Source organism: Mesoplodon densirostris, chromosome 3 (assembly GCF_025265405.1).
Source record: "Mesoplodon densirostris isolate mMesDen1 chromosome 3, mMesDen1 primary haplotype, whole genome shotgun sequence".
Classification (NCBI taxonomy): domain Eukaryota; kingdom Metazoa; phylum Chordata; class Mammalia; order Artiodactyla; family Ziphiidae; genus Mesoplodon; species Mesoplodon densirostris.
The window spans coordinates 71,958,275-71,986,137 of NC_082663.1; the positions used below are offsets into that span (position 1 = coordinate 71,958,275).

The 27,863-nt window shown below is 37.0% G+C and overlaps 1 protein-coding gene across 5 annotated transcripts in view; it reads right to left on the reverse strand.

Moving 5' to 3' along the window:
- Nucleotides 1-25,415, reverse strand: part of TMEM161B (transmembrane protein 161B) — a 70,140-nt gene extending 44,725 nt beyond the window's left edge. For 2 of the 5 annotated variants that reach the window (XM_060091802.1, XM_060091801.1), the window contains exons 1-2: nucleotides 25,303-25,415; nucleotides 3,346-3,449 (exon numbers count right to left, since the gene is read on the reverse strand). In XM_060091802.1, coding sequence (XP_059947785.1) covers nucleotides 3,346-3,449; nucleotides 25,303-25,305 — 107 coding nt within the window. In that variant the 5' untranslated portion in view covers nucleotides 25,306-25,415. Of the gene's footprint in view, nucleotides 1-3,345; nucleotides 3,450-25,302 lie in introns of those variants that run through there. The other 3 variants (XM_060091806.1, XM_060091803.1, XM_060091804.1) reach the window with 2 other exon arrangements.
- Between the last annotated feature and the right edge of the window lie 2,448 nt (nucleotides 25,416-27,863).

Genomic DNA, 27,863 nt, shown 5'->3' on the forward strand with positions numbered 1-27,863 from the left:
GGAGAGGCCACAACAGTGAGAGGACCGCATACCGCAAAAAAAAAAAATGGAGACAATATCACCTACAGCAAGGAAGGACTAGGCACTTACCAATCCTGCTTTTACTTCCTAGGTACAATGAAAAGTGTATTTCCCAGCCTGCTGTGCACTTTGGCATGAACCAGTCATAGGGCTCCAGACTATGTAATGTGGGCAAAAATGATATATCTACTTCTAAGCTTGGCCCCTAAAATCTCCTGAAAAATCCACAGCCCACTCTCTCTCTACTTGCCAACCAGCACAGCATCTAATAGAAGGACTCCAAAGCAGCAGAAGTAACAGAGGAGCCACAAGACAGAAGAAGCCTAGAATCCCTAAGTAACCACCTGAAGGACAGCTGAATCCTTGAATCATTATTTTGTGAAGGATCTACACAGAAAGCTGCCTGACCCCTCTCAGGTACCCCCATTTGACCCTGATTTCTGTCTGAGGAACTGAGTGACAAACTTGTATTAAGTTCAGACACCAAGATCTCATAACATATCCCAATACATCTCCTTCTTCCAAATTCAGAGTGTAGAGATCCAAATGAGATAACAGAAATAAAAATTTTATCAGTACAAAGTTCTGTAACACTGTAAAGGTAATATTAATGGAATTAAACCAGGCTAAAGACTATACATTATTTTTTTGAAAACCTGGTATCTACAATACTAATTATAATGTATAAATGTTATTTAACAAGAGCTAGAAAACTAGTCAATTTTTAATATAAAAAATCAGCAGGTTAATGTATAAGCAAAAACTGCTAATTCCTTCAAGGTACTGACTTCTTCAGGAAATTGGCAGGCTTACTCATTAAGTCAACATAAGTCAAACAGGTGCCACTTCACACCTTCCATTCTAAAAGAGACAGAGGTTGATGAGAGATATGGACAGAAACTAATTTACATGATAAAAAGAGAAGCCATAACTTTTAAGAAAAATATGAATACTTACAATTTGAAGATATACTAGTGGAATAAATATTAAGTCGACAGATACCGAAACTAAAAAGAAATTTCTTCTGTCGTACCCATGATTAACCTATCGTGGTATCTACACATCTATTCACTTGAATAGTTCCATTAAATAGCTATTCAATATAGTCACTCCCAAACCATTCTACACTATTCATAATTTTAAAAGTCTTCATAAGCTTCTCCCTTTAAATTTCAAGTATTTTAGAGCCGATAATCTAAGAAGGCCCTCAGATCTTTCTCCTTCAACTCAGCAACACCATATGGTTTAAAATGCAAACTGTCATTTCCGATCAATAATATTTTTACATGAGCAATTTAGAAGAGATTTTAGATTTTCTTAATATTAAAACAGTATCATTTCATATCACAAAAGGTTGGCAAAACAATAATTATCCCAAAATGATAAAATCAATATTCTTATTCAACAGAGTTAGGCAACAACATTGAGCAATATAGCTTCATGACCTAAAAATTTCAGAATTAATATTAAAGAAAAATAGATGATCTTAAGAACACAGAGCAAAACAAACAAAAACAGAAAGGAAATGAGACTACAGCAGAAGAGTAACTATTACTAGAAAATCCTGATTGGTATCCTTGGAACCTGATTTGGAATTAGAGACAGCATTAATTGCCACTAAAGTTCATCTATTTATAAAAGCAAATCAAGATCACGAAAAACATCAACTTCACGTTTATTTTTGAAGGTTGAGCTCCTCTTCAAATTAGCAATATATATACTTATGACACATACTTGTCAAATGAGTAAAGATTTTAAATATATTGTTCCAATATTAACAAAGAGAATCAGTTTTCAAGCTCTGAAGTTTTAGTTTTATAGAAACAAATGCGATGCAGATTATGTAAGAAAGTAGAAGTTGCCTATAGACTAAAAAGGGACATGACTGCAAAGATCTTTAAAGCCAAGAGACATGGAAGTCTCCCTGGAGACTCATCATAAACAAAATCTAGAAATGTGCAATTCTTAGTAGAAAACAAGCTACCTTAATATGTACTTTACTTAGTTTATTAGTTCAGATTCCTTTTATTTAGAATTAATGGTATTTGCCCAGCAGATATTCACCCTTTCACAATCTATGAAAAAGGGTTTTTGCTAAGCAAAAAAAGGAAGGAAGATTGCACAGGGCATAAACGTACATAGTTAAAAACCAGTCACAGATGATTTACTTTTTTCACTTATAAATAGCTTTGATGAAGATTTATTTAACTTTACTAAAACTTTAGTCATTATTTACTCTGCTAATAAAATACACATTTTTAAACTGCTGTTCTCTCACACATTCCACACACGTGTGTGCCTATCAGTGTTCAAAAAAAACTTTTTAAGCAGTCTAAATAATATTTTCCTATATTTAAACACTGATATGGAAAAAGTATAAAGCATTAGAGAAGAAGAATATACTTAAAACTAGAAAATAAATTTAACCTTTATAGATAGAATTGCTTATCATTGGTCTTACAGTATATGAAATCATTACGAGGATAATAGCTATCCATTGCTTTCTAACTTCAAACAGTCTAAACAAAAGAAAACTGATATACAAATCAATAATAGAATTTGGTTATTTATTAGAGACAAATAATTGGAGTAAAACAATAGTCATGGTACCAAATCTATAATTTACATTTCATAATTATACAAGATTGTGGCATGTATTTCTGTATGCAGAGTTTCACTGCTTTTGCCTCACTATACTTCCTATATTTAACTTCTTTACTTTTGATTTTATTCTTTTATTGTACAAATTTCAGCAAGGTAACTTACCTCCTCTGCAGAAGGAGGGGACAGTAGTAAGCTTAAAGTGCAGTAAACAAAATTAAAATCCTACAAAACAACTTCATCGCCTCCTTACTAAATTAAAGTTTAAAATTATTTGCAGTAAAAAAAAGGGCCCCTAATTCTCATAATAAACTCTCAAGTAAGTCACCAATAATAGGATATGTGCTTTGAGTCACTTTTTCCAACAATGGTAAAAATATTTAAGCACTTCGATTTATAGTCTCTTCCTCTTGTTGACCAACTTTTATTAAAGGTAACTAGAAAAGTCATGTGATAGTTCCAGTGGCCATGGACAGAAAGGGATAGGGATAAAGAAGGAAGGGACTAAATTCTTGACCATGACCCTATTACCTTTGTACTAAACAGATAAACTACTAATATCTCAAGTAAGAGAAATAAGGAAGTTAGATTTTCCTCATTATTTTCTTTTTTCATGTTTTTAGAAAATTGGAATTAGCACTTAACTTCTAGGAAGTTAATCAGCCTGGTAAACTAAACAAAGATTTGAAAGTGCCAGTCAGAATCAGCCTATCCTTGCCTTACCTGCCATTACAGAGTAGCCATCGAGCAAGAGAATAGTGAGGTATAATCTTCTGCATGACACTGGCCATCACCATGGTAACAACCAGCTGTATACCTATCACACCCTGTGTAAAGAAACAAACAAACAAGTTTAACAATGAACGAATTTAGATTTGAGGACATTGCTGAAAAGTTTTCTATACATTTTGAAAATTATACTTTAAGAAAGATGGATTTACTACCAAAATACATATTATTCTGCCATTTAGGTATTCAAGACCACGTATGTTTAAACTTAAAATATGTGATCTCCTCTCATAATCCTCTACAAGTTAAAGTAGCATACACATTCAAAATCTATTCCCAAGAAACGTTCTCCATTACTTAAGTGTACCAAAATGAAGTGAAAAATGGTGATTTTGTTTTTTTCATCCTACTCCAAAGTTACTCTTTTCAACACACTTAAAACACTACCTTGGCTAGGTCTAAAAGCAGTATGCGTTTTTTTAAATTCTAGGGTGGTAGTGAATGACTAAAGAGCATTAACTATAGTAAGTGTGATGGCAGAACTGGCCTGAAAGTCACTAGAAAAAAAATTTTAATTAATGCTGTCATCACCAACTTCCAGTGGGTGGGCCTTCAACAAGGTCCAAAAATGCCCGTAGTTTGCTCGCATCAATCCCTCTCTTGTTCTCCGTAATACCTAATTCAAACCTTCTCCCATCTCCTCACACCTCCAACTTCCCTCAAACTTTTTTTAAAAATTCTTTTTATTGAAGTATAGTTGATTTACAATCACAGCAAAGTGATTCAGTTACACATACATACATATATACACACACATATATTCTTTTTCATATTCTTTTCCATTATAGGTTATTTCAAGATATTGAATATAGTTCCCTGTGCTATACAATAGGACCTTGTTACTTACCTATTTTATATATAGTAACTTGTATCTGCTAATCCCTAACTCCTAATTTATCCCCCACCCCAAACTTCTAACTCTCTACTCAGTACAGAACATCTTCCAGTTCCCAGAGAGAAAAACAACAGCATCAAATGAGAACTCTCACTTGCCACCGACAAGCTCACAATCACTTGCATCTTCACCCTTCTTCTTCCACACCCTCTAGAAATAACAGAGCATCTTCAGTATAAAGCAAATCCCTCTATCTATGCTTCACAGCAAATCCTCTCATTGATTTTCAGGAAACTTAACCAATGAATAGCTTCCCTCCTGTATCTTCCTTAATCTCTTCTCTATTTATATCCTTCCTATCAGCATTTTAACACTTTTCACCTTTCTAAAAAATGCTAATAATTTTCTCTTATTCTACAGCGCCCCCCTTCTTCAAATACGTAGCCACTTTGCAAAAGACTTGTTTTCACTGTTTCTATGTTCTCATATGCCCACACAATTCCCATCTGACTTCTGCTTCGGCCCATTCCATTAAAACACCTACAGTCACAATCACTTCATCTTGCCAAATTATCCTTCCTTATCTTAAATCTCAGCAGAATCCCAACAAGGTCTACCAAATCCCTTGCTTTACTCCCACCTAGATGACCATTTCTTTATACTCCTCTTTGTTGGCTCTTCCTCTATCTAAGCAGTCCAAAAATAAAGTTGAATTCCTACCTCAATGCCAAACAAGTGCATGAAAAAAAATGTTAAAATGTTTTTTAAAAAGTAGTATAGTTTATCTGGTTTAAGAGCATGGACTCTGGACCCAAACTGCCTGGGATAGAATCTGCCATCTACTAGCTGCATGCCTTCTGGACAGGTTATTCAAACATTCTGTACCTCTATTTCCTCTTCTATAAAATGAAGCTAATAATTCAACCTACCTACTAATCAAGCTGTGGTTAGTAATTGTGCCTGTTACAGAGTAAGCAGTCAATATGAATTAGTACTATTTGTTGTTATTGTCATTATTATCACTACTATTATGGGATAACTTTGTTTTTAATTTCAAGAATAGAAGAGACTTTGCAAAAAATAACCAATGTTACTTCTATAAAAAATAAATTTAAAAAACAAAATAAATGGAATCATACCATAAAAAATGATGTCTCCTAAGTGATAAAAGAACACAAAAAAATTTTGAAAAAATCAGGTTTCATCAACTGTAACAAACTGTTCAATCGGTTGTACACCACTGTTACAAATGCACTATCATGATGTGGGACGTCGATAGTGGGGGAGGTTGCGCACATGCCAGGACAGGGGATACGGAACCCTCTATACCTTCTGATCAGTTCTGCTATGAACCTAAAACTGCTCCAACAATATGAGATTTTAAGAAAAATCAAATCAAATTTATTCACAGAGAAACAATATAAACAGTGTCAAAAGACTAACTGGAAAAAGTATATGTAACTCATATCACAAAGGGAAAATTCACTTGTTAGATATTATATAGAGTTCTTATAAATCAACTAGTAAAAGAACAAATGCCTAATTTAAAAAGAGAACAAAAATGTACTTACTGTTCTTTAAAAAAGTAAAATGGCTCTTAAACAGGACTGTTTTTTTTTTTTTTTTTTTCTTTTTGCGGTATGCGGGCCTCTCACTGTTGTGGCCTCTCCCGTTGCGGAGCACAGGCTCCGGATGCGCAGGCCCAGCGGCCATGGCTCACGGGCCCAGCCGCTCCGCGGCATATGGGATCCTCCCAGACCGGGGCACGAACCCGTATCCCCTGCATCGGCAGGCGGACTCTCAACCACTGCGCCACCAGGGAGGCCCAACAGGACTGTTTTTAAAATGCCTTTGAAACCTGCCTCAACTCTGGTTTCACTGTGGATATTTTAATGCCTTAAATTCTACCAATTGGGTTAAGATTCAGACCACTTTTACATTCACCTAACATCAAAGGTTACATTTTTACCTTTTTTCTTTCACATTTCCTATCACTTGAATTTACTATCCTATTTTCTATGTAGATTGTGATAGAAGTTCTGCAATCTCCATACAATGAATGCCGCTACAAAGAACTCTTTCAGGCAGAACAAGGCCAAGAAATATATTATCAAGTAGGTCAGAAGGTTAGTCTATTTGAGATTATAGACTTAAAAGCAAAAGATAATTTTTTTAGCCAGGGAAAGTTTTGTGGACAAAGTCAACCTCAATCTAGCCTTGAAAGCAATGTGATAGTATCACAGTATATTCAAGGTCATCTAGTACAATCTCTCATAAACATATATAACAATTTATTAAAGTGTAAGCTCCTTAATAGCAGAAATCATATCTTAGTCACACCTAATAAATGTTACAGGTATTAAATGGCATTTCAGAAAGACTGATCTGGAAGATATATATATCATGGACTGTGAGGAAATGGGAAAAAGAGGCATCTTGCCAAACTCTCTCCTCTTACTCCAAATCACTAAGCACAAACTGCTGATAAACCCACTACTGAAGAATGTAAACCATGTGAAGGCAAAAACAAACAAAAATCAGCAAATTGGACTGACTAGAATTAAGAATAGCAACTAGGCTTCTGCAATGATCCAGACCAGAAATGATGATGCTTTAAATCACTGTGGTTATCTCTGGTACTCAGAAGAAAAATGCATTCTAAGGATATTGTTGAAGAATTCAGAGACTGATGGTATATTGAGGCAAAGGAGGAACTAAAGAGATCAACCCCAAGAAAGGCAAACGTCTTTCTCAATGTTGTATTTTGTTTGACTAAAAAACATTCAATGGAAAAGTGTAACTTCACTTCATTCATTTACCTTACTATGCCATTTCCATCTTTTTAAATGCAGTTGAAAATACTTTCTCAAAACCTCATCTATATACTGGGTTAAATATATTATATAATAGAAGTTTTCTTCCAACTTTCTAATAGAAGTCAATAAATCTTTCTGAGAATGAATCAGCTGTTAGATGACTATATATGTGGTACTGAAAGAAAATATGTTGTTTTTTTCCCAATACAAGAATCTACCTAATTTTTTGGAGAAATAATTTTTAAATTATATGGAATATATGTCCCCAAAGTTATTCCTTTTCATACATATTTAGAAAAGAGTCCTCGGAATATATTTTCAAAATGGCAACCATTTTATAGAATTATATGCTATCAATTTAATATATTATTAATACTAAATTTAGATCAACTTTTGAGACATTACTATACAATTGACAATTACAGTGTTCACGCCAGGGATTAACATATTAAAATATAAAGTACTCAATTCATTAACTAAGAGATACAATCATTTGAAATTTAAAAACAAGCCATTTAAATAACCTGCCTTCACTCACCAACTTAAATGTCTATGTATGTCTAAGTTTATACAAAACAGAATTTTTGAAATGTTTAAAAACCAAATTTCCTGAATATTTTTCATTATTTTTAATTAAAAGATAATGCTTAAGTAAATTTAAGCATAAACAAACATAAATTTCACAAGAAAAACTATTAAACTGGGTAGATATGCACTGAAACGATAAAGTCCATCATGGCTTAACTCTCAAACACACAACCATATGGGTCATTGACCCAAGTGGCCTTAATGGCTTTATCAGGGCCTCAAAACAATAACTTGACCAAAGAGATGGTTTCTGTCTGGATTCATTGCCCCTAGGCCCCAATTCTCTTGATAACTGGAACTGGGGAAAGTCAATTATGAAATAGCTCATAAGCACCCAAGAAGGGTGAAACACTGGGGCAACTTAGGTTTCAACCTTTCCACATCTATTAACCTGAGGCCATGAAGAGCAAGAAAAAGTTATTTGCCTTTAGTCTACAGAAGAATGATCATTTCAATTTTTGTTAGTAATCGTTTCTGGGTAGGTTAAAAAAATTCTTACCAAGGAAAATTAAACAATTCTCCAAGGAATAAAATATATCAAACAGCAGTATTTTACCTTGCTTGACAATACTGACAATAAAACTCCCCAAACTTAAAAACAAACATCTTGCAATTTTTTTTTAAGATTTTTTTTGATGTGGACCATTTTTAAAGTCTTTATTGAATTTGTTACAATATTGCTTCTGTTTTATGTTTTGGTTTTTCAGCCGCAAGGTATGTGGGATCTTAGCTCCCCGACCAGGGATCAAACACAGAAGTCCCAGCAATTTTAAAATTCAAACTTGGAACAATATTATGTCAACCTCAGTGGAGTTGACATTTTGTTTTGTTTCATTAAACTAGCTCTGCTGCTGACAACAGACTGAAACAAAGTATACACTGTTTAGCATCAGAAGGCAAATCAGCATACATACTTGGGACTCACACCACCCAAAGGGTTTTAATTATCACCCCGCTTGAATAAGTAAGAAGGGAAAAAAAAGAGAGGCTGTTACCCAATGACGTTGCTATTTTCGGTTTCTTAACTTTTTACATATTTTAGTGATAGCTAGACATGTTGAAACAGAGTTCTTAGAGATGCTCAAATGATTTATACTACAAAAGAAGGGGTGAACTTTGTTATTTCAATCTAGATTCACATAAAACTTAGAATTCACACACTGAGCATTTAAGCAAACCATCTCTGAACAATTTACAAATGAAGAAATCAGGGTCCAAACAGCAAAGACCATAGAACTACTCAGTCACAGACTTATCCAGAACCCAGACCCCTAATTTCCAACCAAATGCACTAAGTCGTTTCAGTGCATTCAATGAACATTATCAAGTAACAAACTACAGGCACTGAACCACCTGCACACAATAGGGAGAAACAGCACAGTCCCTGCCATCAATGAGCAACCAGTCCACTAACAGAGTAAATGGACCCTTACAATACAAAGTTATGAGAGGACAGGCAGAGGATTCTATGAGAACACAGCAAGAGAGAAGAGAGAGAGAGAGTACTAAGGGCAAAAAGCTGTGAAAGGGGATTATGGAAAGTAAAGCATGAGTCAAGACAGTGGAATCAGCTTGATGAACCATCAGTGATATCTGCTTCACATAGGATGACAGTAGTCCAAAACCAGATACTAAAGCACAAAACTTACAGGTTTAGAATTTAGCCTGAAAACAATAAGGAAACCCATGAAAAGTAATATGACCAGATCAGTATTTAAGAAAAGTTGCTCTGGATACCATGTAAAGATTGGATGAGGGATAACCCAGCAGCACTAAGACAACTGCCCAGATATGAAAGGAGGAACTGCACTAAAGGTAGTAGCAGTACTGCAAGAAGGAGAGGTGCAGCCTCTCTTACGCTGGTGATAAGAACTATATAGAATCACTATATATTATAGCGACAAATGAGTTAGGGTCTTGGCCAATGTTAGAAATCTATAAATTCAAATTATGTCACTACAGAAATTATTTATTTATATCTATAAATGAGAAAAGCAAACAAAAATTTAATTAACAAATATAGGCTGTCTGCCTAACATACATCCAATATCTTACTGGCTATTATTAGAAACTTGGCAAAGGACTTTTGTGTTTCACTGACTATTATAACCCAAATACTCAGAGCAATGACATTTAGAATAATTCAACATACATAGTAGGGTTGAAAGAATGAATGACACTACTACAAAACAATCTGTCTTAACAGAACTTAAAATCCAAGATTATCATATTAGGTAACAACAAATATTATTAAGACAATGTTGGAGCACAAAACTGCATAGTACTATGAACAACAGTTACAGAAATTCAAAAAATTGAATACAAAAGTTTCATAGAGTGGATAAGTAAACTGAAATCAAGGAAGGGGCTTCCAGGCTAAATGACAAATGTGAACAGAGTAACCATGGGACAGCAAAAAGCTTAACTCAACCAAAGCAGACTTTAATATATGACAAAGAACTGTGAGAAATCAGATGAAGACAGAATTTCAGATTGTTAAGAGTCTTTAAAACCAAGAGGAGGCATCAAGCTGAGGTGTCTATAAGGATCACCTTGGAAGGCTTTTTAAACAGTCAGGGGTAGGAGAATAAAATAATGCAAGTAACATATAAGGAAAATTAGACACAGCAATATATTGAGCAATTAAAGAGAAAACCTAAGACTAAGGTAGAAACAGTTGAAACTAGGAAGGAAAGAACAAAACTAAAACTTGGTCAGTAGAAAACCAATCAGACTTTTGAGTGTGACTGACCATGAAGGAAACAACTATAGAATAAAACAGAAATGTCTCAAAGGTTATTTCAGAATGTTTTAGTTTCAGTGACTGGCAGAAGCCTAAAGCCACTGACAGAAAAGTTGTAGGCTGAAGGGAGCTCAAGGAAGTGGACTAACAACCCTACCACAGGCCTCCCGCCTTGGCTGTATCCTCAGCCATTCAGAACATACACAGAACACGTTTCTCTGGTCCAACCAATTCTACATCAGACAGACTGGCAATAATCAGATTTGTAAGAGTTCTAACAACTAATATACAGCGAAACATAAGCTATCAAGTGAATCAGATGCTCGAGTTCACTAAGTGCCCCACTCCATTACTGTCTTAATGATACACTGGAAGTCAAATTATAAACAGGCTGCTTGGTATGTAGTGATTCAGAGCAAAAGGCATCATTGAGGAATATTTCATTCACGTAGGTAGCGATGAAGTCTGAAGAAATACACAAAACAGCCCTCTAGAGTATAAAATACTCCAACACTAAATAGTTCTGGATAAGTATGTCCAATTCTGGCTATTTAAACTGTTTTTCTAGACTTTCAAACGACAAAACTACTTTCCAATCCTATTTCTTTAGAGAAAACCTATCTAAAATTTGCTCTATCTTTTGACATGTAAATACCATTGATTTGGCTACAATCTAGTCTACCTTAGGTCTTGCAAACAATCCACATCTAAGATCAAGGTGAGAGGACAACTTATTTCTTCCATCACGTGTTGATTTTATCAAACTCTTAAAATGTTAACCACCCCTCATGCCACCTACAAATAATATGTGATAAGTGGTATGGTAGAGGTCAGTGCCCAGGGTCATGGGAGCATTCCAGGAAAGGGAGTGATTAAATCTACATTAGAGAACTGGGAAAGACTTGTTCACAGAGGTGACATCTAAACCAATGTCACAAGGTTAAAGTAGTATCCCATTGTCAGACAGGAAAGGAATACAAGTTTAGACAGATACACCTATTTGTACCAAGAATGTAAATGGCATGAGCTGAAATAATGAGCAGTTCCACACAGCTAGATTTTGGTACGGGCTGCCCAAAATGGACTCTTCTGCAGGTACTTAGAAATAAGTCCAGGATCCTAAGCCTGGAAGTAACTAAACCAAATATATTTTGGAAGGATAACTCTGCCACTACAGTGGAAAAATAAAGTGGAGGGGGGGGAAAAGTAATTGGAAGCAAAGAGCTAGATCAGATATCTGCTGAAATAGTCCGACCAACACCATACAAGCCTAAACTAAAACAGCTTCAAAAACAAAAGCAAAATTAAGAACATTTTTTAGAGGAAAAAAAAGGAATTAGGCATGAGGTTAATAATTATCTCTGCAAGAAAAGTATCAATAGGTAAAGATTAAACTTAAGCGATTATGTAAAGATAGAATGAGAATAATGGCCATAATTATTCCTTGGAAAAATTAAGCAGTAAGAGGAAAATCTGACAGTTACTAGAAAGGTTCACATATAAAAATATGCATTTGTAAGGGGGAAAATATACATACTTAAGGCAAAAGGGAAGGAAACAATATAAGGGGGCTGCTAAATATTCTAAAAAGGAGTTAACTGTGGGTATTGCTTATGAATCAGAAATAGATGAGAAAAAAGGCCTAAGTTGAAAGTAAAACTTTATGAGACCTTGCTCTACTGAACGGAAGCACAGAAGGTATAGAGACGTATTAAATTGAAAAACTGAGGTCTTCAAAGGTTACATAACTTGGTGGGGTGGGATAAGGAAAAACTAGGTCAAGATTTTTGATGTCCTGCTTTCCACTGGATATAGTCATTTTGGAAAACTCATTACATATCATTTCAAAGTCCTCAGATCATTTCCTAAAAACCATGATGGGGTGGGGAGTTGATCTGTAAAACAAAAGAGGGGAGGGGCAGCAAGTTGTGAGAATTTTGACATAAAAGTTAAGGAAGAATTGAATGAATAATTGCCAAGCAACTACAAGTCTGCATGACTCAGTAGCTCAGGTCCAACATCAGAGAAATGAAAGATGTGGAGTTAAAGGTTAAATCTGCAGGATAATTAAGTAGCTGGTCAAAAGAGCCAAAGAAATGACCAAAGTGGACAAAGTTTGAGAGATCTTGAAAAATAACCACATCAAGGTCAAGATCTTGGCAATGTGACTGAGAGGATGTCCAAAAACTTAAGAAAGGTCTGATGAACTTATACATGTAGATGACTGAAAAACCCAAACTGCATTTTTTAAAACAATTACTTCCAGTAAGTTCTTTAATAGAATTGAGGGCTATCTAAATTTCACCAAGAGAAATTCTTCCACATAATGCCAAAGCGGATAAAAGCATAAAACAATCATGAATAGGCAGGGAGAATTCCTCCCCACAGACCATCCCTAGAATCCCAGGGTTGATTATACAGGCTATCATGGCCTTTATCTGGTTTTATATCATAGCTCCAGCCCTTACAGACACAGTAAACAGAACTGAAAATAAGGAGGCCTTTGCTAAACAAATGAAATGAAAATAAAGGTTTTGGTAGGAAAGCAGTTAAAGAATATGAATAAAGTCACCTATTGTATTTAACAGACGTATTGATTGAATCATATGAAATCAGATATTTGTTTTGACCTACAAAACAGCAATTTCATATGGTCCAAATTGTTACTACAAATAGAATTATATACACATAATACATAGAAGGTAAAATGACAGAAAGGGAATTGGAAAACACAATTATTAACAACTATGATTTGAACTCAAACGACATGGGTTTTCAAATTTAAATGTTTACAGAATTAGTCCGGTTTGCCAACATCGATGTTTTGCACCACAGAATTTAATTTCTTTAGAGTAAAAAGTACAAGCAGAAATTTTTATTGTTTCCGAATTAAGAATAAGAAATTTAATGTACTTTAAAACTAAGGTCCAAAACCACAAACCTTCAATAAAATGCCTTGGTTCACCCTAAATATCTTAATTAGACCTACAACATAGTAGAATGCATGAATTTGACATAACTATATTCAGTAACAGCAGCTCCAGATTTTCTGCTGAAGATGATGATAGAAAGCCGTTTTTCAGAATTTGATTAAACTTAGAAAAAAACTTTAGATATTTTTCTTATGATATAAATTGATAAGGCAAAGTGGAAGACCAACAAGAAATAGAGTGCAAAGGGGCTTCCCTGGTGGCGCAGTGGTTGAGAGTCAGCCTGCCGATGCAGGGGACGTGGGTCCGTGCCTCGGTCTGGTTAGATCCCATGTGCCACGGAGCGGCTAGGCCCGTGAGCCATGGCCACTGAGCCTGCGCGTCCGGAGCCTGTGCTCTGCAACGGGAGAGGCCACAACAGTGAGAGGCCCACGTACGGCAAAAAAAAAAAAAAAAAGAAAGAAATAGAGTGCAAGGATCAAGATGCTTTTTTCCACGAATACGGGACATTCTAATTAAATATAATTTATAAACCATTTTATTAATTTCAACACCAAATGTGTTGAAATTAAGTTGTTTATTTTATTTTTTATAAATTTATTTATTTTACTTATTTATTTTGGGCTGCATTGGGTCTTCATTGCTGCATGTGGCTTTCTCTAGTTGCAGCGAGCAGGGGCTACTCTTCGTTGCGGCATGCAGGCTTTTCATTGTGGTGGCTTCTCTTGTTGCGGAGCACGGGCTCTAGGCACGCCGGCTTCAGTACTTGTGGCACGTGGGCTCAGTAGTTGTGGCTCGTGGGCTCTAGAGCGTAGGCTCAGTAGTTGTGGCTCACAGGCTTAGTTCCTCCACGGCACGTGGGATCTTCCCAGACCAGGGTTCGAATCCATGTCCCCTGCATTGGCAGGCAGATTCTTAGCCACTGCAGCACCAGGAAAGTCCCTAGTTGTTTATTTTAAAAGATAATTTTCCAGTTACAGTAGGTTGAATAAATTTATGCAATATCTCATGTAAAGCGATACCATACAGTCATTAAAATGTTGATGAAAACTTAAATATTTTTAAAGATGTTAACAAGCTGCTTTACCTCTAAGCAAAACAGGCATAAATGTTTTATTATAATACTGATAAGTAACAAACAAAACGTTTAATGTAAGACATCCCTAAATTCTGCGACTCTTCCTTAACTGTAAGAGTATTTTCTGACAATATAAAAAATTTCCCTACAGATCTATACTCAAAAAGGCTATTAGTCAAAACTAATAAATTTATATTTGACATTTACAAATCATCTTGCTTGTTCTAACCAATTCCTCCTCATTCCTCAACATTCATTTCCTCTATAAAACCTTCCTGGCTACTAAAAAACATATGCATAACTCCAAAACAGACTTTATCATGCTGAGCTGTAATTTAAGGGTCTCTCCCCAACTAGAACTGTACTTAACTCATTTCTTCAGCCCCAACTCCATTCCCAGGAAAGTGCCTTGCAAGGCAGGCTTTCATTACAAGTCGAATATTTACTTTTTAGATGAAATAAAAGGATAAAGCATAAATTTGCCCACTGTTCTTCACTATATTCAGTTTCTTATACATGTCAAACACTGAACTTTATTCACAATAAAGAAGAAAATTATTCATTTTAAGACTGAAAGACAATATATCATGCACTCTGCATACCTCAGAGTTAAGAGCTGTAGCTATTTTGGGGGTGGGATAGGGAGGGTCGGAGGGAGGGAGAAGCAAGAGGAAAGAGATATGGGGATATATGTATATGTATAGCTGAATCACTTTGTTATAAAGCAGAAATTAACACACCATTGTAAAGCAATTATACTCCAATAAAGATGTTAAAAAAAATCGCAAAGAGTTGTAGCTATTTTTACAAGATAATCCTCTCAATTTAATGCAGTATATATCGCAAATACTTTCAAACTTTGTTAAGTGTGCTAATAAAGCTTTATTAAACAATTCAAAATAAAAATTTCAACTTATCTCTAAATTTTAAGCCAAATACAAAAGCCAAGAAAACTTAATGTGCACCCCTAACATTAACTGTTAGAAAAATGTATTCACTGTTAATATTTTAATATGTTGAGTAATTAAACACTAGAATCAAGGTAGTTCTGTCACTAACTAGCATTAGTACAGCAAGCCCTCTTTAGGACTCATTCCTTATCTACAAAATGACAGGAGTTGGCAAATGATCTCCAAAATCTTAAAAAAGCTTACTGATGATGACTGTAATACTTTAATTAAATAAACAATAGATTGTTGGCATTCACATATTTACCATTTCTAAGCCACCATCAAAGCCTGTGATATGTGGTTATTGCTAATGGGAATGAATAATTATCACTTCCTCATAAGAATTAAATGAGCTAATATTTATAGGAGACCTGTATAGAAATCAGAGCTCCAAGTTAATGTAAAGGAGTACACCTAGCCCACTGCCCAGCATTCTTACCTCAAATAGTGGTTTGCAGGAATTTCTCTTAGGAGATTTGTGAACGCCAGAGGTTCTACAGTCCTTTTTTTTTTTTTTTTTTTTTTTTTAAACTTAGCTACTTGGCCAATTCTCTCTTATTAAATGATTCATTTTCTTTATGATTTAAAAAATTTTTTAGTGACTATCAAGAGAAAGAACTATGATGACCATAACTACTTCTGACAGTAATGATTGAGAAACTCTCTATTAAAGTCAAGAATAAGTACTCAATAAATGTTAGTTGAAATCAAATTAAAAAATAGTTTTAATGTCTCAGTTAAAGTTACTACTTACACTACAATGAATTTTACCGAAATTCATTCATTTACCGAAATTCATTACCGAATTTTACCGAAGCTTTCTTATCTGTCCCTCCTGACTGGAATATATATTTCGTTGGCAATTCTAATTGCAGTTATCCAGATTCTTTTCAAATTCATTTTTGGCTTAATAATTGGACTAGGAAAAGATTAGTATAATCAACATGAAACATCTGACCTATCCAAACAACTAAACTGTCTAGGAATAAATGATACATTAAGGCTTCATTGTCTCAACGTTAATTAAGACAACAGAGCGGGAAGTCAGTAAGCATAAACTTAAACAGAAGTAAAATTCTACTAATGAATTAGCTACTAATAAAACCAAACTTTTGAGGAAAAAAAGGCATGGCTTCTCTTTTGAGCAAGACTGTATCCAGAAATAAATGATTCTAGTCATGGAACACTTAAATGCATATGCCCATAAACCATAAAGAACTGGAACTATTTTCTAATCAATTATTTATACTCACCATTAAAAAAGCCAAAATCTTCAGAAATGATAAAAAATACTTAATAAACACTCAAGTTAATGAAGCTTTAGTCGAGCAGAACCCTCCAGTATGACTTTTTCTTTCAGGACAAGAAAGCAGGAACCTATGGCACTGCTTTTTCTAGTGGATCATTGCACAGAGGCAAACAGTGGAAATCAACAGGTAGAAGATAACAAAAATCAGCTAAGCACTGTGTAAAGGGCAGACATTAAAACTATATATAAAAAACAAGCAATTCAAGATTACTGTTTCAAAAGGCTTTTATTACTTATCACAAAGATAAAAGTATTAAGTTTATTTTAAAAAAGAAAAATGGGGGCTTCCCTGGTGGTGCAGTGGTTGGGAGTCCGCCTGCCAATGCAGGGGACACGGGTTCGTGCCCCAGTCCGGGAAGATCCCATATGCCGCGGGGCGGCTGGGCCCGTGAGCCATGGACGCTGAGCATGCGCGTCCCGAGCCTGTGCTCCGCAATGGGAGAGGCCACAGCGGTGAGAGGCCCACGTACCGAAAAAAAAAAAAAAGAAAAATGGCCATAGCCTTAGCAGTGCCTTATCTGTGACATTAACTGATGGCAGTCTACTATCATATATTTATAATATGGAGCTTGTTGAAGTTCCTACTTCCCAAGTAATTTCTACTGTTGGAGAAGTCTCCCTTTCTCTAACCAATGCCCCTTAGTATTTCCATCTCATCTCTTCTTCACAATCCAAACCTCTCTACTTCCAAGAATTTATTGCAAAGATTCATCATTATCATCTAGCACTTCTATTTTTTTCCCTAAAGGATCTTTATAATAAATATCTAGCTAGCTAGCTAGATAATTAGTTCATGGTCTGTCAGAAGTTACATGGGGAGATAACTTTTACAAATTCTTCTAGCAGTAAAAACCTTTACTAGAGTGTGCTGAATGTCTGGGAGGGAAGGCAAAATACTCTACAAGACCACATTCTTCTTTGCAACTCAGGGAGGGAACAAAGTTCTAGTTGCAAGCAATAGGTAATCCAAGTGAAAAGAAAAGGAGCAAGCCAATCCTGGGAGCCCTCAGGAAAAGAAATGGGCTGTGAGACAGGCTTGGAACAAATGTGACACACTACATGCTTACGCTGATAAGAAATTCCAATTCACCACAGGTCCTCATCCCCAGTTCTCTAATTGCTCCACACTTCATCAGTGTTACTAGTTCAACCCCAGGCCTAAGGGAAATTAATGTTTTGGCGTGAAGGAGTGCCAGTTAAGGTAAAAGGAATATGACAGAATCCTTATTGTGACTTACTGCAGCAGTGTCAGATGTATTTAGCATCTGAGTTAGAAATGCCAATTATTAGCGCTACACATGACAGTAATAATTAATTTCTCTAATACCATGAGATGTGATACTAGGTAGTAACTAAGTTGGGAAGGATTTTCTAGAAATATAATCACTAATTATAATATTACTTCTATAGGAAAATGTTTTTGAAATTCAATCCTTTCATAAGTTAAAACTTATCAAAGATAAACAATAAGATTGGCACAACAGTACAGTGGCCAAACAGCCTGATTTAGAAGTCAAATTCCACCACCACTAGATGTGATCTTGGATGAATTACTCTAATGTCGCTGTGCCTCCATTTCTACATCTGTAAAACAGAGGTTAAAAAAAAAAGGAGGTAAAATACGGAGATTAAAAAAAAAATTGTAGTAAGTTAAAAAAAAAACCCAAGACTGAATAACTTTGTAAGTATTTAGTTAAGTTAATATAAGTAGAGTAGATAAATATTAACTTTAAATAAATGCAGCTATTATTGCTATTGAGGAAAAGTAACACTCAATTTCTTATCTACCTGTCATACTTCCACTTACCCTTAAAGACCTAGTCCTTTGTGAAATCCTTCTTAAACTCCATACAAATTGAATATTCCCTCCTTTGTTCCCTCAATGTACATTCAACTAGAAGTACATCAATAATATTCATAAAATCACACATCCAGAATCACAGAACCTTGAAACAAACTATGGAGGTCATCTAGTTCTGGTTCAAGCAGACTTTCAATACCATATATTTATTGTATTCTTCCCAAAGTCATTTTTAAAGATATGCATGTTTGAGTAGTTGATTTCTGTAACATTTTTCAATTTTTAAAAATAAAGAAAACACTATAGTCAGATATTAAAATCCTGAGCTTCTACATCAAAGTATCAAAAGGTGAAATTATTTCAGGTTTTTCTAAATCTTTGTTTATGGTCAAAACACAAAAGATATTTAATTTACTTTAACAAAAGAATTACTAAGTCTGTTTAATGTAAGTAAAGATACAATGTAAAATAAGAATATTTTGAGTGAATAAGTTATATTCTCCCAAGATCTGTAATAACTTAAAAGACTAAACATATGTGGCATAAAAAATGTAATGTATTCAGTAAAATATAATATCACCTACTAATATACGATTTTAAAACACACATTTCTATTATTTTTCTGTTCACTGCATGGAAAGATGATAATACATGGCTTTATTGAAAGATTCCCACTATAGCTAAAGAAACTATGAGCTTTGTGCCTGACACTATAACACTTTTTTAGGGTGCAGTTCATAAACACATATTCAAAGATACCAGGTATATAGGCTGAATACATATATGAACTCAAATCTATTTCAATGTCACCTCCTCATTGTGGCTTTCCCTGAATGCCCTATCTAAAATAACCACCCCAATCATTCCTTAACTCTGTTCTATCTTTCCTTATTGTATTTACCACGACTAAAAAATATTATGTCTCATTTGATTATTGTTAGACTCTCTCAATAAAACATAAGGTCCATAAAGACAGGAATGTCTCTGTTTTATAAAGTTATATTTCTGTTGCCAAGAACAGTACATGACATACAGATACTGCTTAACAGACAATGAATGAATGACTGAACAAATAGTTTTGAAGTAAGAGCATGATTTTTAAGTGTTTGGTGAAACAAAAGACATAATCATTTCAGTTAAAAACAAGAGAACGTTCATCTCACCAGGACTTCAAAAAAATTTTTTTTTTCCTGTAACTCAAGGATAGGTGGTACAGAAAGAGTAGGAGGGCAGTGTACAAAATGGGTTTATTTCTTCAAAGTTCCTTTGGGGCAAGTTGGTGTTCATTCTTGACTTAGTAACATGGGAAAACCATGGCACAATAGTAAGAAAATAATAAATTCTCTCTTAAAAAATGAACACTTTAGAATATGTTCTGATTTTCTAAAATCAACTATATTTGCTTTAAGCTTCTATTCCAGAGCAAACAAACGAATTAATTATCTAAAAAGTGGACAGAGGGCCTCCCTGGTGGCGCAGTGGTTGAGAGTCCGCCTGCCGATGCAGGGGATACGGGTTCGTGCCCCGGTCTGGGAGGATCCCATATGCCGCGGAGCGGCTGGGCCCGTGAGCCATGGCCGCTGGGCCTGTGCGTCCGGAGCCTGTGCTCCGCAACGGGAGAGGCCACAACAGTGAGAGGCCCGCATACCGCAAAAAAAAAAAAAAAAAAAAAATTAAAAAAAAAAGTGGACAGAGCCCAAAGTATAAACCAGTCTTAAGAATCAACCTTGGGGCTTCCCTGGTGGCACAGTGGTTGAGAGTCCACCTGCCGATGCAGGGGACGCGGGTTCGTGCCCCGGTCCGGGAAGATCCCACATGCCGCGGAGCGGCTGGGCCTGTGAGCCATGGCCGCTGAGCCTGCGCGTCCGGAGCCTGTGCTCCGCAATGGGAGAGGCCACAACAGTGAGAGGCCCGCGTACCGCAAAAAAAAAAAAAAAAAAAAAAAGAACCAACCTTGAATCAACCAAATGCTAACCAAGAGAACAGCCTCTATGATTATTTGAACTAAGCCTCTTTTGGAAAGAATTAGTAAAGAAGTGGAGGAAAAGTCAGAGAACTGAGAAGAGGCCCAAATCCCTGCCAATATGTGGCAAACTGATGAAACCTGACCAGAATCCATCCTTCAAACTGCATATTCTGGGCCATAAAACATTTAACAAATTAAAAGGATAGAAAACATACATTGTCTGCCCTCAGATCACAATGGGATTAAACTAGAAATCAGTAACAGAAAATAACTGGAATATCCCAAAATACATGGAGACTAAATAACACAGGGGTCAGAGAGGAAATCTCACGAGAAATTAAAAACATTAATTTCTATGAACTAAATGAAAATGAAAACACAACTAATCAAATTTTATGGGATACAGCAAAAGCAGTGATTAGAGGGAAATTTATAGCATTGAATGCAAATATTAGAAGAGATCTTAAATCAATCACCTAAGGCTCCACCTTACAAAACAAGAAAAAGAGCAAACTAAATCCAAAGTAAGCAAAAGCAAAGAAATAATGTGAATTATTTTCAATGAAACTGAAAAGAGGAAACCAACAGAGAAAAATCAATAAAACCAAAAGCTGGTTCTTCGAAAAGATCAGTAAAATCAATAAGCCTCTAGACAAGCCAAGTAAGAAAAAAAGAGAGGACACAAATTACTAATATCAGAAATGTCAGAGGGGATATCACTACAGATCCATGGACATTAAAAGAAAAATAAAGGGCTTCCCTGGTGGCGCAGTGGCTGAGAGTCCGCCTGCCGATGCAGCGGACACGGGTTTGTGCCCCGGTCCGGGAAGATCCCACATGCCGCGGAGCAGCTGGGCCCGTGAGCCATGGCCGCTGAGCCTGCACGTCTGGAGCCTGTGCTCCGCAATGGGAGAGGCCACAACAGTGAGAGGCCCGCGTACAGCAAAAAAAAAAAAAAAAAAAAAAAAGGATAATAAAGAAGCACTATGAACAAGTTTATGACCACAAATTTTATAACCTGGATGAAATTAACCAACTTCTGAAAAATACAATTTGCCAAAACTGAAACAACTAATAGACAATCTGAATAGGCCTATATCTACTAAAGAAATTGAGCCAATAATTAATAACCTTCCAAAACAAAAAGCACCAGGCCCAGTAGGGTGCACTGGTGAATTCTACCAAACATTTAAGGAAGAAATTATACCAAGTCTCTACAATCTCTTTCAGAGGACAGAAGCAGAGGGAATACTTCCTAACTCGTTCCATGAGGACAGCATTACCCTACTACCAAAACCAGGCAAAGGCATTACAAGAAAAACAAAAACTACAGACCAGTATCTGTCATGAACATAGATGCAAAAAGCCTAAACAAAATACCAGCAAATCAAATTCAACAGTGTAAAAGAAGAATTATACACCACAACAAAGCGGAATTTATACCAGGTATTTGAGGCTAGTTCAACACTCAAAAATCAATTAAAGTAATCCACCACATCAACAAACCACACATCTGATTATCACTCAGCACAAAAACCTCAATATCTCCATCAAAGTTTCTAATGTCTGAATTAGAGTTCTTTCAAAGTGCTTTAAGGACCACGAGTTTCAGACTTAACTGTAAAACTCATTAATAATTAAATTCTCAGACTCCACCCCCCAATAATGGAGACCAGATAAGCATTTTTATCAAGCATCACAGGTGAATCCTATGTGAACTTAAGTTGAGAACTAGTGTTCTAATACACTTTTCAAAACTCAGTTGAAGTCACCTATTACATTACTCACCCCCCCATTAGAATTAATTTCTTTTCTCTGTACTATTCTTTGAACACACATTACATGTATTTCTCTTACAACTTATACCACATTATCTCTTCCCAACAGCCCTCCCCATTCCCCAAAAAGAAAACTTTCTCATTAACTCTGATTACAGCAGAGGTTCACAACCTTTTTTTTACAACCAACACACCACAGCACAATCCCACAGTAAAAGTTACTAGAGGATGTTACATAGATAAAATAAGCCATGCGATTCCTGCAATTCTAGGAGTTAGCTCTAATCTACGTTTCTCCCACAAATCAGCCTAAATGGTGTAAAGATCTATTTGATTAAAGTTGGTCTATAATTTTCAAAAAGTATAATAAAATAGCTTTATTCCTTTAGTAAATTTTCTATGGACTATCCATTCTCACAACATGAAAGCAAAAAAAATAAGAGTGAATACTCAGTATTTTTGGTCTGGATCATGAGTTTATATCGACTAAAACAAAAATAAAATCAAGGTGTAAAATAAAAAAGGCTTTGCTTTCCATTCCATAATTGTATTTAAAACAGTAGTAAATTACTTGACCAAACATATTGACAAAGATTCCAAGTATTACCAACCTGATATATTAGAAAATGAAAAGGTGAATGATTTAAAAAAAAATCAAACTTGAGGATGGGGAGACAGGACAGTGGAAATCAGACTAAATTTTACTTAATCAGAAACTTTCTGAAAATTCTGAAAAAAGTCCTGGGTGAAGTCACAAAATCATAAATATTAGAGTTAAAAGGTGTTTTAATTCCTATCAAGTTCCACTTCTCTTATCTAGAAGGAAATTGGAATTCTTATCTATGTTGAGTGATTTTGCCAAATTCATATAATAATGGGCAGAATCTGGGTTTTCTGATTTCTGTGCCCTTTTCATTATATCATTAGGACCAAGCATTGCACAAGACCTCAATTCAACTAAGCTGAATCCTAAACAAATTCAACCCTTGTTCACTTCATATAATAGCTAAACCCTTTCCGTTGAAGGATTCCAGGCAATGACCACACCTGCATATACAGACATTATCAATTTCATAGTTGGGGAAGGTAAAGCTGTAAGCTTAGTAATTAACTTAGAACTATAAGCAATAACAAAATGGAGAGTAAACTATCTGGCTCCTGGTGACATTCTCCAGGTGACATTCTCTTAAGTGGCATTTTGATAAACATCATGAGTTTACCTTAGCTTAAAACAAAACTACCTTTTTTTGAGCTGGCAGGGGGAGAGAGGTTCTACTTCTATTACTACAGAATACTGACAACAAGTTCACATTCAGCTTCTTTGTGACAATTATAAATTTAAAGTTTTTAATTACACCCTATCTTCAACTTTTCAGACCAAGATATCAAAAACTGAGCTGAAATTTAAGAGCTGGAGATTTCGGTTATAGTCCAGACTGTGCCAAACTATCGCTACTTTAGGTAAATCACTGCCTATTTCTAGACGTCAGATCCTTCCCTCGATAAAATTGGGGTTGGGGGGAGGGAAGAAAGTGGTTATGCTAGTTATTATCTTTGGTTCCTTCCAGTTCCACTGCTCCATATCTTTGTCTAATTTCACTGATACAAAAGGAGGAAAAAAAAAACTGTTAATGATTACAAATTGTACCATTCACTGAGGTTTAAAGAAACACAGATGCACAACACGCACGCGTGCGCACACACGCACGCACGCACGCACACACACACACACACACCAGTGCCCGAAAGAGTCAGAGGTTAGCTGGTAGAGAGCACCAGGAACCACATTATTTTGAAATTCTTTTGTTTCACAGTCAGTTAAGTTTCTGTAAATCATTCAAAAGTCAATCATCATACACAGCAGCTAACAATGTCAACATTTGATCCTGAAAAAATATGGCAAACTCCAAATTCCAAGACAGAATGTCTTCCAGATGAGGATTTGAAATCTTTTATATAGTCACGTAACTGACAATTTTGAACATTACCAAACCCCTGTGATATTGGGAAACAGCAAAGGTTAAGAAATCTTCCCATTGCCACCCTTCTGTGATCTGGAAATGGCTTACTGCAAAGAACCAACAGTCCCCATAGGACTTAGGTGAGCAAGACTCAGGAATTACCCACCCACCTCGTTTACCTATAACAAGGGCAGACATAGCACCTACAAATTCCCATTCTTTGCTTCAAAACTGACTAGTTGAACTGCTTGTCCCCATAGAGCAACCGGAACAAAATATTACCCAAATTCCAAGATCTCTTCCCCTAGGTTCCTGAACTTTGGCCCACCCTCAGTCTGAAACAGGATACAACCCCCCAACAGTTTTTCCTCAGAACAGGTTTGCGTGGGGGTAAAACTTTCTCTGATTTACAGTCCAATCGTACTACCCTTTCATCTCACTTCCCCACACCCAGTTCTTTCTAGCCTGTTTTCTCCTGCCCGTAAAAGAGAAGCTCTTTTGCCTAACCTCTGAGACTCTTGTAGATCTTATGGTCAGGGCACTCTCCCTACTCCAATAGTTCCCTCGCCCACGCCCTTGCTATTCCTTTCGAATACAGACCCTGCTTATTAAGTCCAGATTTTTTATTTGACACCTTTTCCAACTCCACAAGGGCTGAGTTTGAAAGATAAACTGACTTTGCCGTTTCTTTACTTTGCCCTTTCTTTAAGTGACAGGTGTTAATCCTTTACAAGAAGGGAATGTACTGTGTCCACCTGGAAAGGCTATAGGCATTTCTAAGATCTGAACTTCTTGGCCACTGCCCTACAGCTGAGAGTAAAGGGAGGAGATCATCAACCAGGCAAGGTCAACTCTGGGACCACCTGGCCCACAGCCATACACAGTAAATGGGCCATGAACATTCTGACTACCTATTCCGTACTCCAGAACAGATCTCGCGGTTGGGCAGGACAGATGCTGCTTCCTCTAGGGTCCCGGCGCCCCGGGGCAGGTGGTAGGTCCTGTCCTACCGCTCACCCCATTGCTCTCGCCCGCTCCTTCCTCAGCTGGGCACCCGACCGGCTCCCTTCACAGGACTGACCTCTCGGCCCCTTCCTCCCGACTGTTGTTATTCCAGCCCTCACAGGAGTACTCACCATGGCGCCAAGGACAGGTCGTGGACCAGACGCCCAGGAGTCGCCGGGGCCGTCCAGGACCTCCCCTCACCACTCTACAGCCGGGATCCACTCGACACCGCGAGAGAGAAGATCTTCCGGCTCTGCCGGAAGTTCAGCCTGAGCGGGACAGGAAGTCCCTCCCCTCTGCCGAACGCCGGCGACCCCACGCCACGCAGAGGTGAGGCTACGCAGGACGTCCTTCATTGCCACTTCCGTGGGCGCTAGGTTAGAGGCTGGGGGAGGTGCTGACCTTGAGAGCGCACGCGGGAGGCGCAGGCGCAACACAGGTAGGTGGGCGGGCGGCGCGCCACTGTCGCGCCAGCGAGGATCCCGCGGTAGGTTGGGTGGTGTTGGCAAGAGCGCACCCTCTCTCTACAAGGTGATAGAGATAAAGGTTGGTGAATGAGGTGGGAGCCGACTCCAGATCCAGCGGATTTCTTGCAGGAGAAAACCACAGTTAAGCCCCGCTCTTGCTGAGACAACACTGGCTTAGCCACGCCCTTTCTCTTTTTACCTTCTCGTTTTTCTAGCTGCCCTTTCTTGGAGACTTTCCTTACAGAACAGTCCCTCTGTCGTCTCTGCTTCCTGCTTTAGTGGCTCTTCCAGCTCTATCCTTCCTCAGGGCAGTGGAATTTGTTCGTGAGAAGTTTCTTCATTACAGGTACCAGCTAAAGCCAGAAGGACATCTACCAAGAGCAGAGAAACCGGCAAGAGAATTCTGCCTATTTAATACATTCCAGTAAGGACGGTTGCCATTTAGATTAAAAAGTATATGTCATCAGATGGAAAAAAGTCAAACTCCCGTATACCTTCTAATGTTGTGCTGGGTTTTTTTTTCCCCAAAAGACAACTCCCATATACCCTCAAAATGTTGTGTTGTTTTCTGTACCTATGAACTCTCTCTGTCTTTTTATTTGGTGATACATAGCACTAATGGTAGGCTTGAAGTGGATATACAGAGTACCTTTAACCCAGAAATTCATCTCACAATTTAGGGATCCTTGCTTAAGTCCCAACTGTATCTGCAATTTCATCTGTGGGATCTCTTTTTGCCATAGGGTCTAGTTTTGTCGTAAAGCTGGAATTGGGATGGGAAACTAGGAAGCTTCAGAAGAACTTAAGAAAATTGGGTTGGCAGGGGTGGTTAGAGATGTTAAGTTTCACCTTCCTTACCAAAGTACCTGAAGAGCACAAATACCCAAGCTATAAATGGTCGAAAGATCCTGAGAATCAGAGTTCCCAGCCATCTAAAAGAAGCATGCACAGGGCAGTTACTCTATATTAGTTTTCACTTTAAATTTTATTGGGAGATGAATAGTGTGACAGTTAAAAAAGATGTAAGGGGCTTCCCTGGTGGCGCAGTGGTTGAGAGTCCGCCTGCCGATGCAGGGGACACGGGTTCGTGCCCCGGTCCGGGAGGATCCCACATGCCGCGGAGCCTGCGCGTCCGGAGCCTGTGCTCCGCAGCGGGAGAGGCCACAACAGTGAGAGGCCCGCGTACCGCAAAAAAAAAAAAAAAAAGTAAGAATCATAAGTACTAACATTGGAAACAGCTGAAGGTGGAGTGGGGCTGGGAAATATTTTGTGAAACAGATCCTGTTGAGGTTGAATCCAGAACTTCGCTGAGAGTTCGTTCCACTTCTGCTGTATGGAACAAGGTTGGAAATTGACAAGCCCCAGGGCATTGCAGATGGTAACTGGGAGAGAGGAATTGGAGTCTGTCGGCAGGTGAGTCTGTGGAAAGCAGCTGCGATCCTTGAGGAAGAAAATGTGGAGAAGGAAAGTGGCTATAAGTCTGTCAGTGACAACACATCCTGCTAAGTCTTACTCTCCTTTCTGACACTGTGGGTCTTACATCTGCCCTAGACCTGGCAGCCTCATTGAGGTTCACAAAGCATCTCCTATGTGGCAGTAAGACTGAAATTATTAGGTTGGTATCCATTCCTGCCAGAGTAAACGAAAGGAAATCACAGTATTCGTTATCTGCTGATCATTTTAAATAGATCATGGGGTTCTGTGTTCCTTATTTGGTATATGGCAAGTTGATAAATAACTCTTGGTTAATATCCTTTAATGTTTCTGTTACAGTGTGAAAAATCTGTTATAATGGTTTTTTTAAGATTAAAATGCATGCATGTTTTAAAGCTGCAACCTCCCAGTCTTTTTTTTAATCCTACAGAGTAATTATAATGTTGTGTAAGGTTACATGCCTTGAAGTAGAGGAATTTACCTATTTCCATTACTTAAAATAGATGAGAGTCTTTGACAAAGGTACAAAAAAAGGGGAAAATAATGAAGGGGGGGGATGTGGATGATGGAGATTAAGAAGAAATTTGGTTGTTTTTGTCAAGGGAGTTAGGAGTACAATCTTTGATTTAAAAAAAATCTTGGTTGCTCACTATTCAGGCTTTGTGATGAGTTGCCCTAAGTGAGAACTGTTCTCCAGTACTTAAGAACACTAACAAATAGTTACCTCGTCCTTCAGGACCTCCACCTATCTGGAACGTTTTCAACCATTAAGACCTATCACTTTTTTGAAG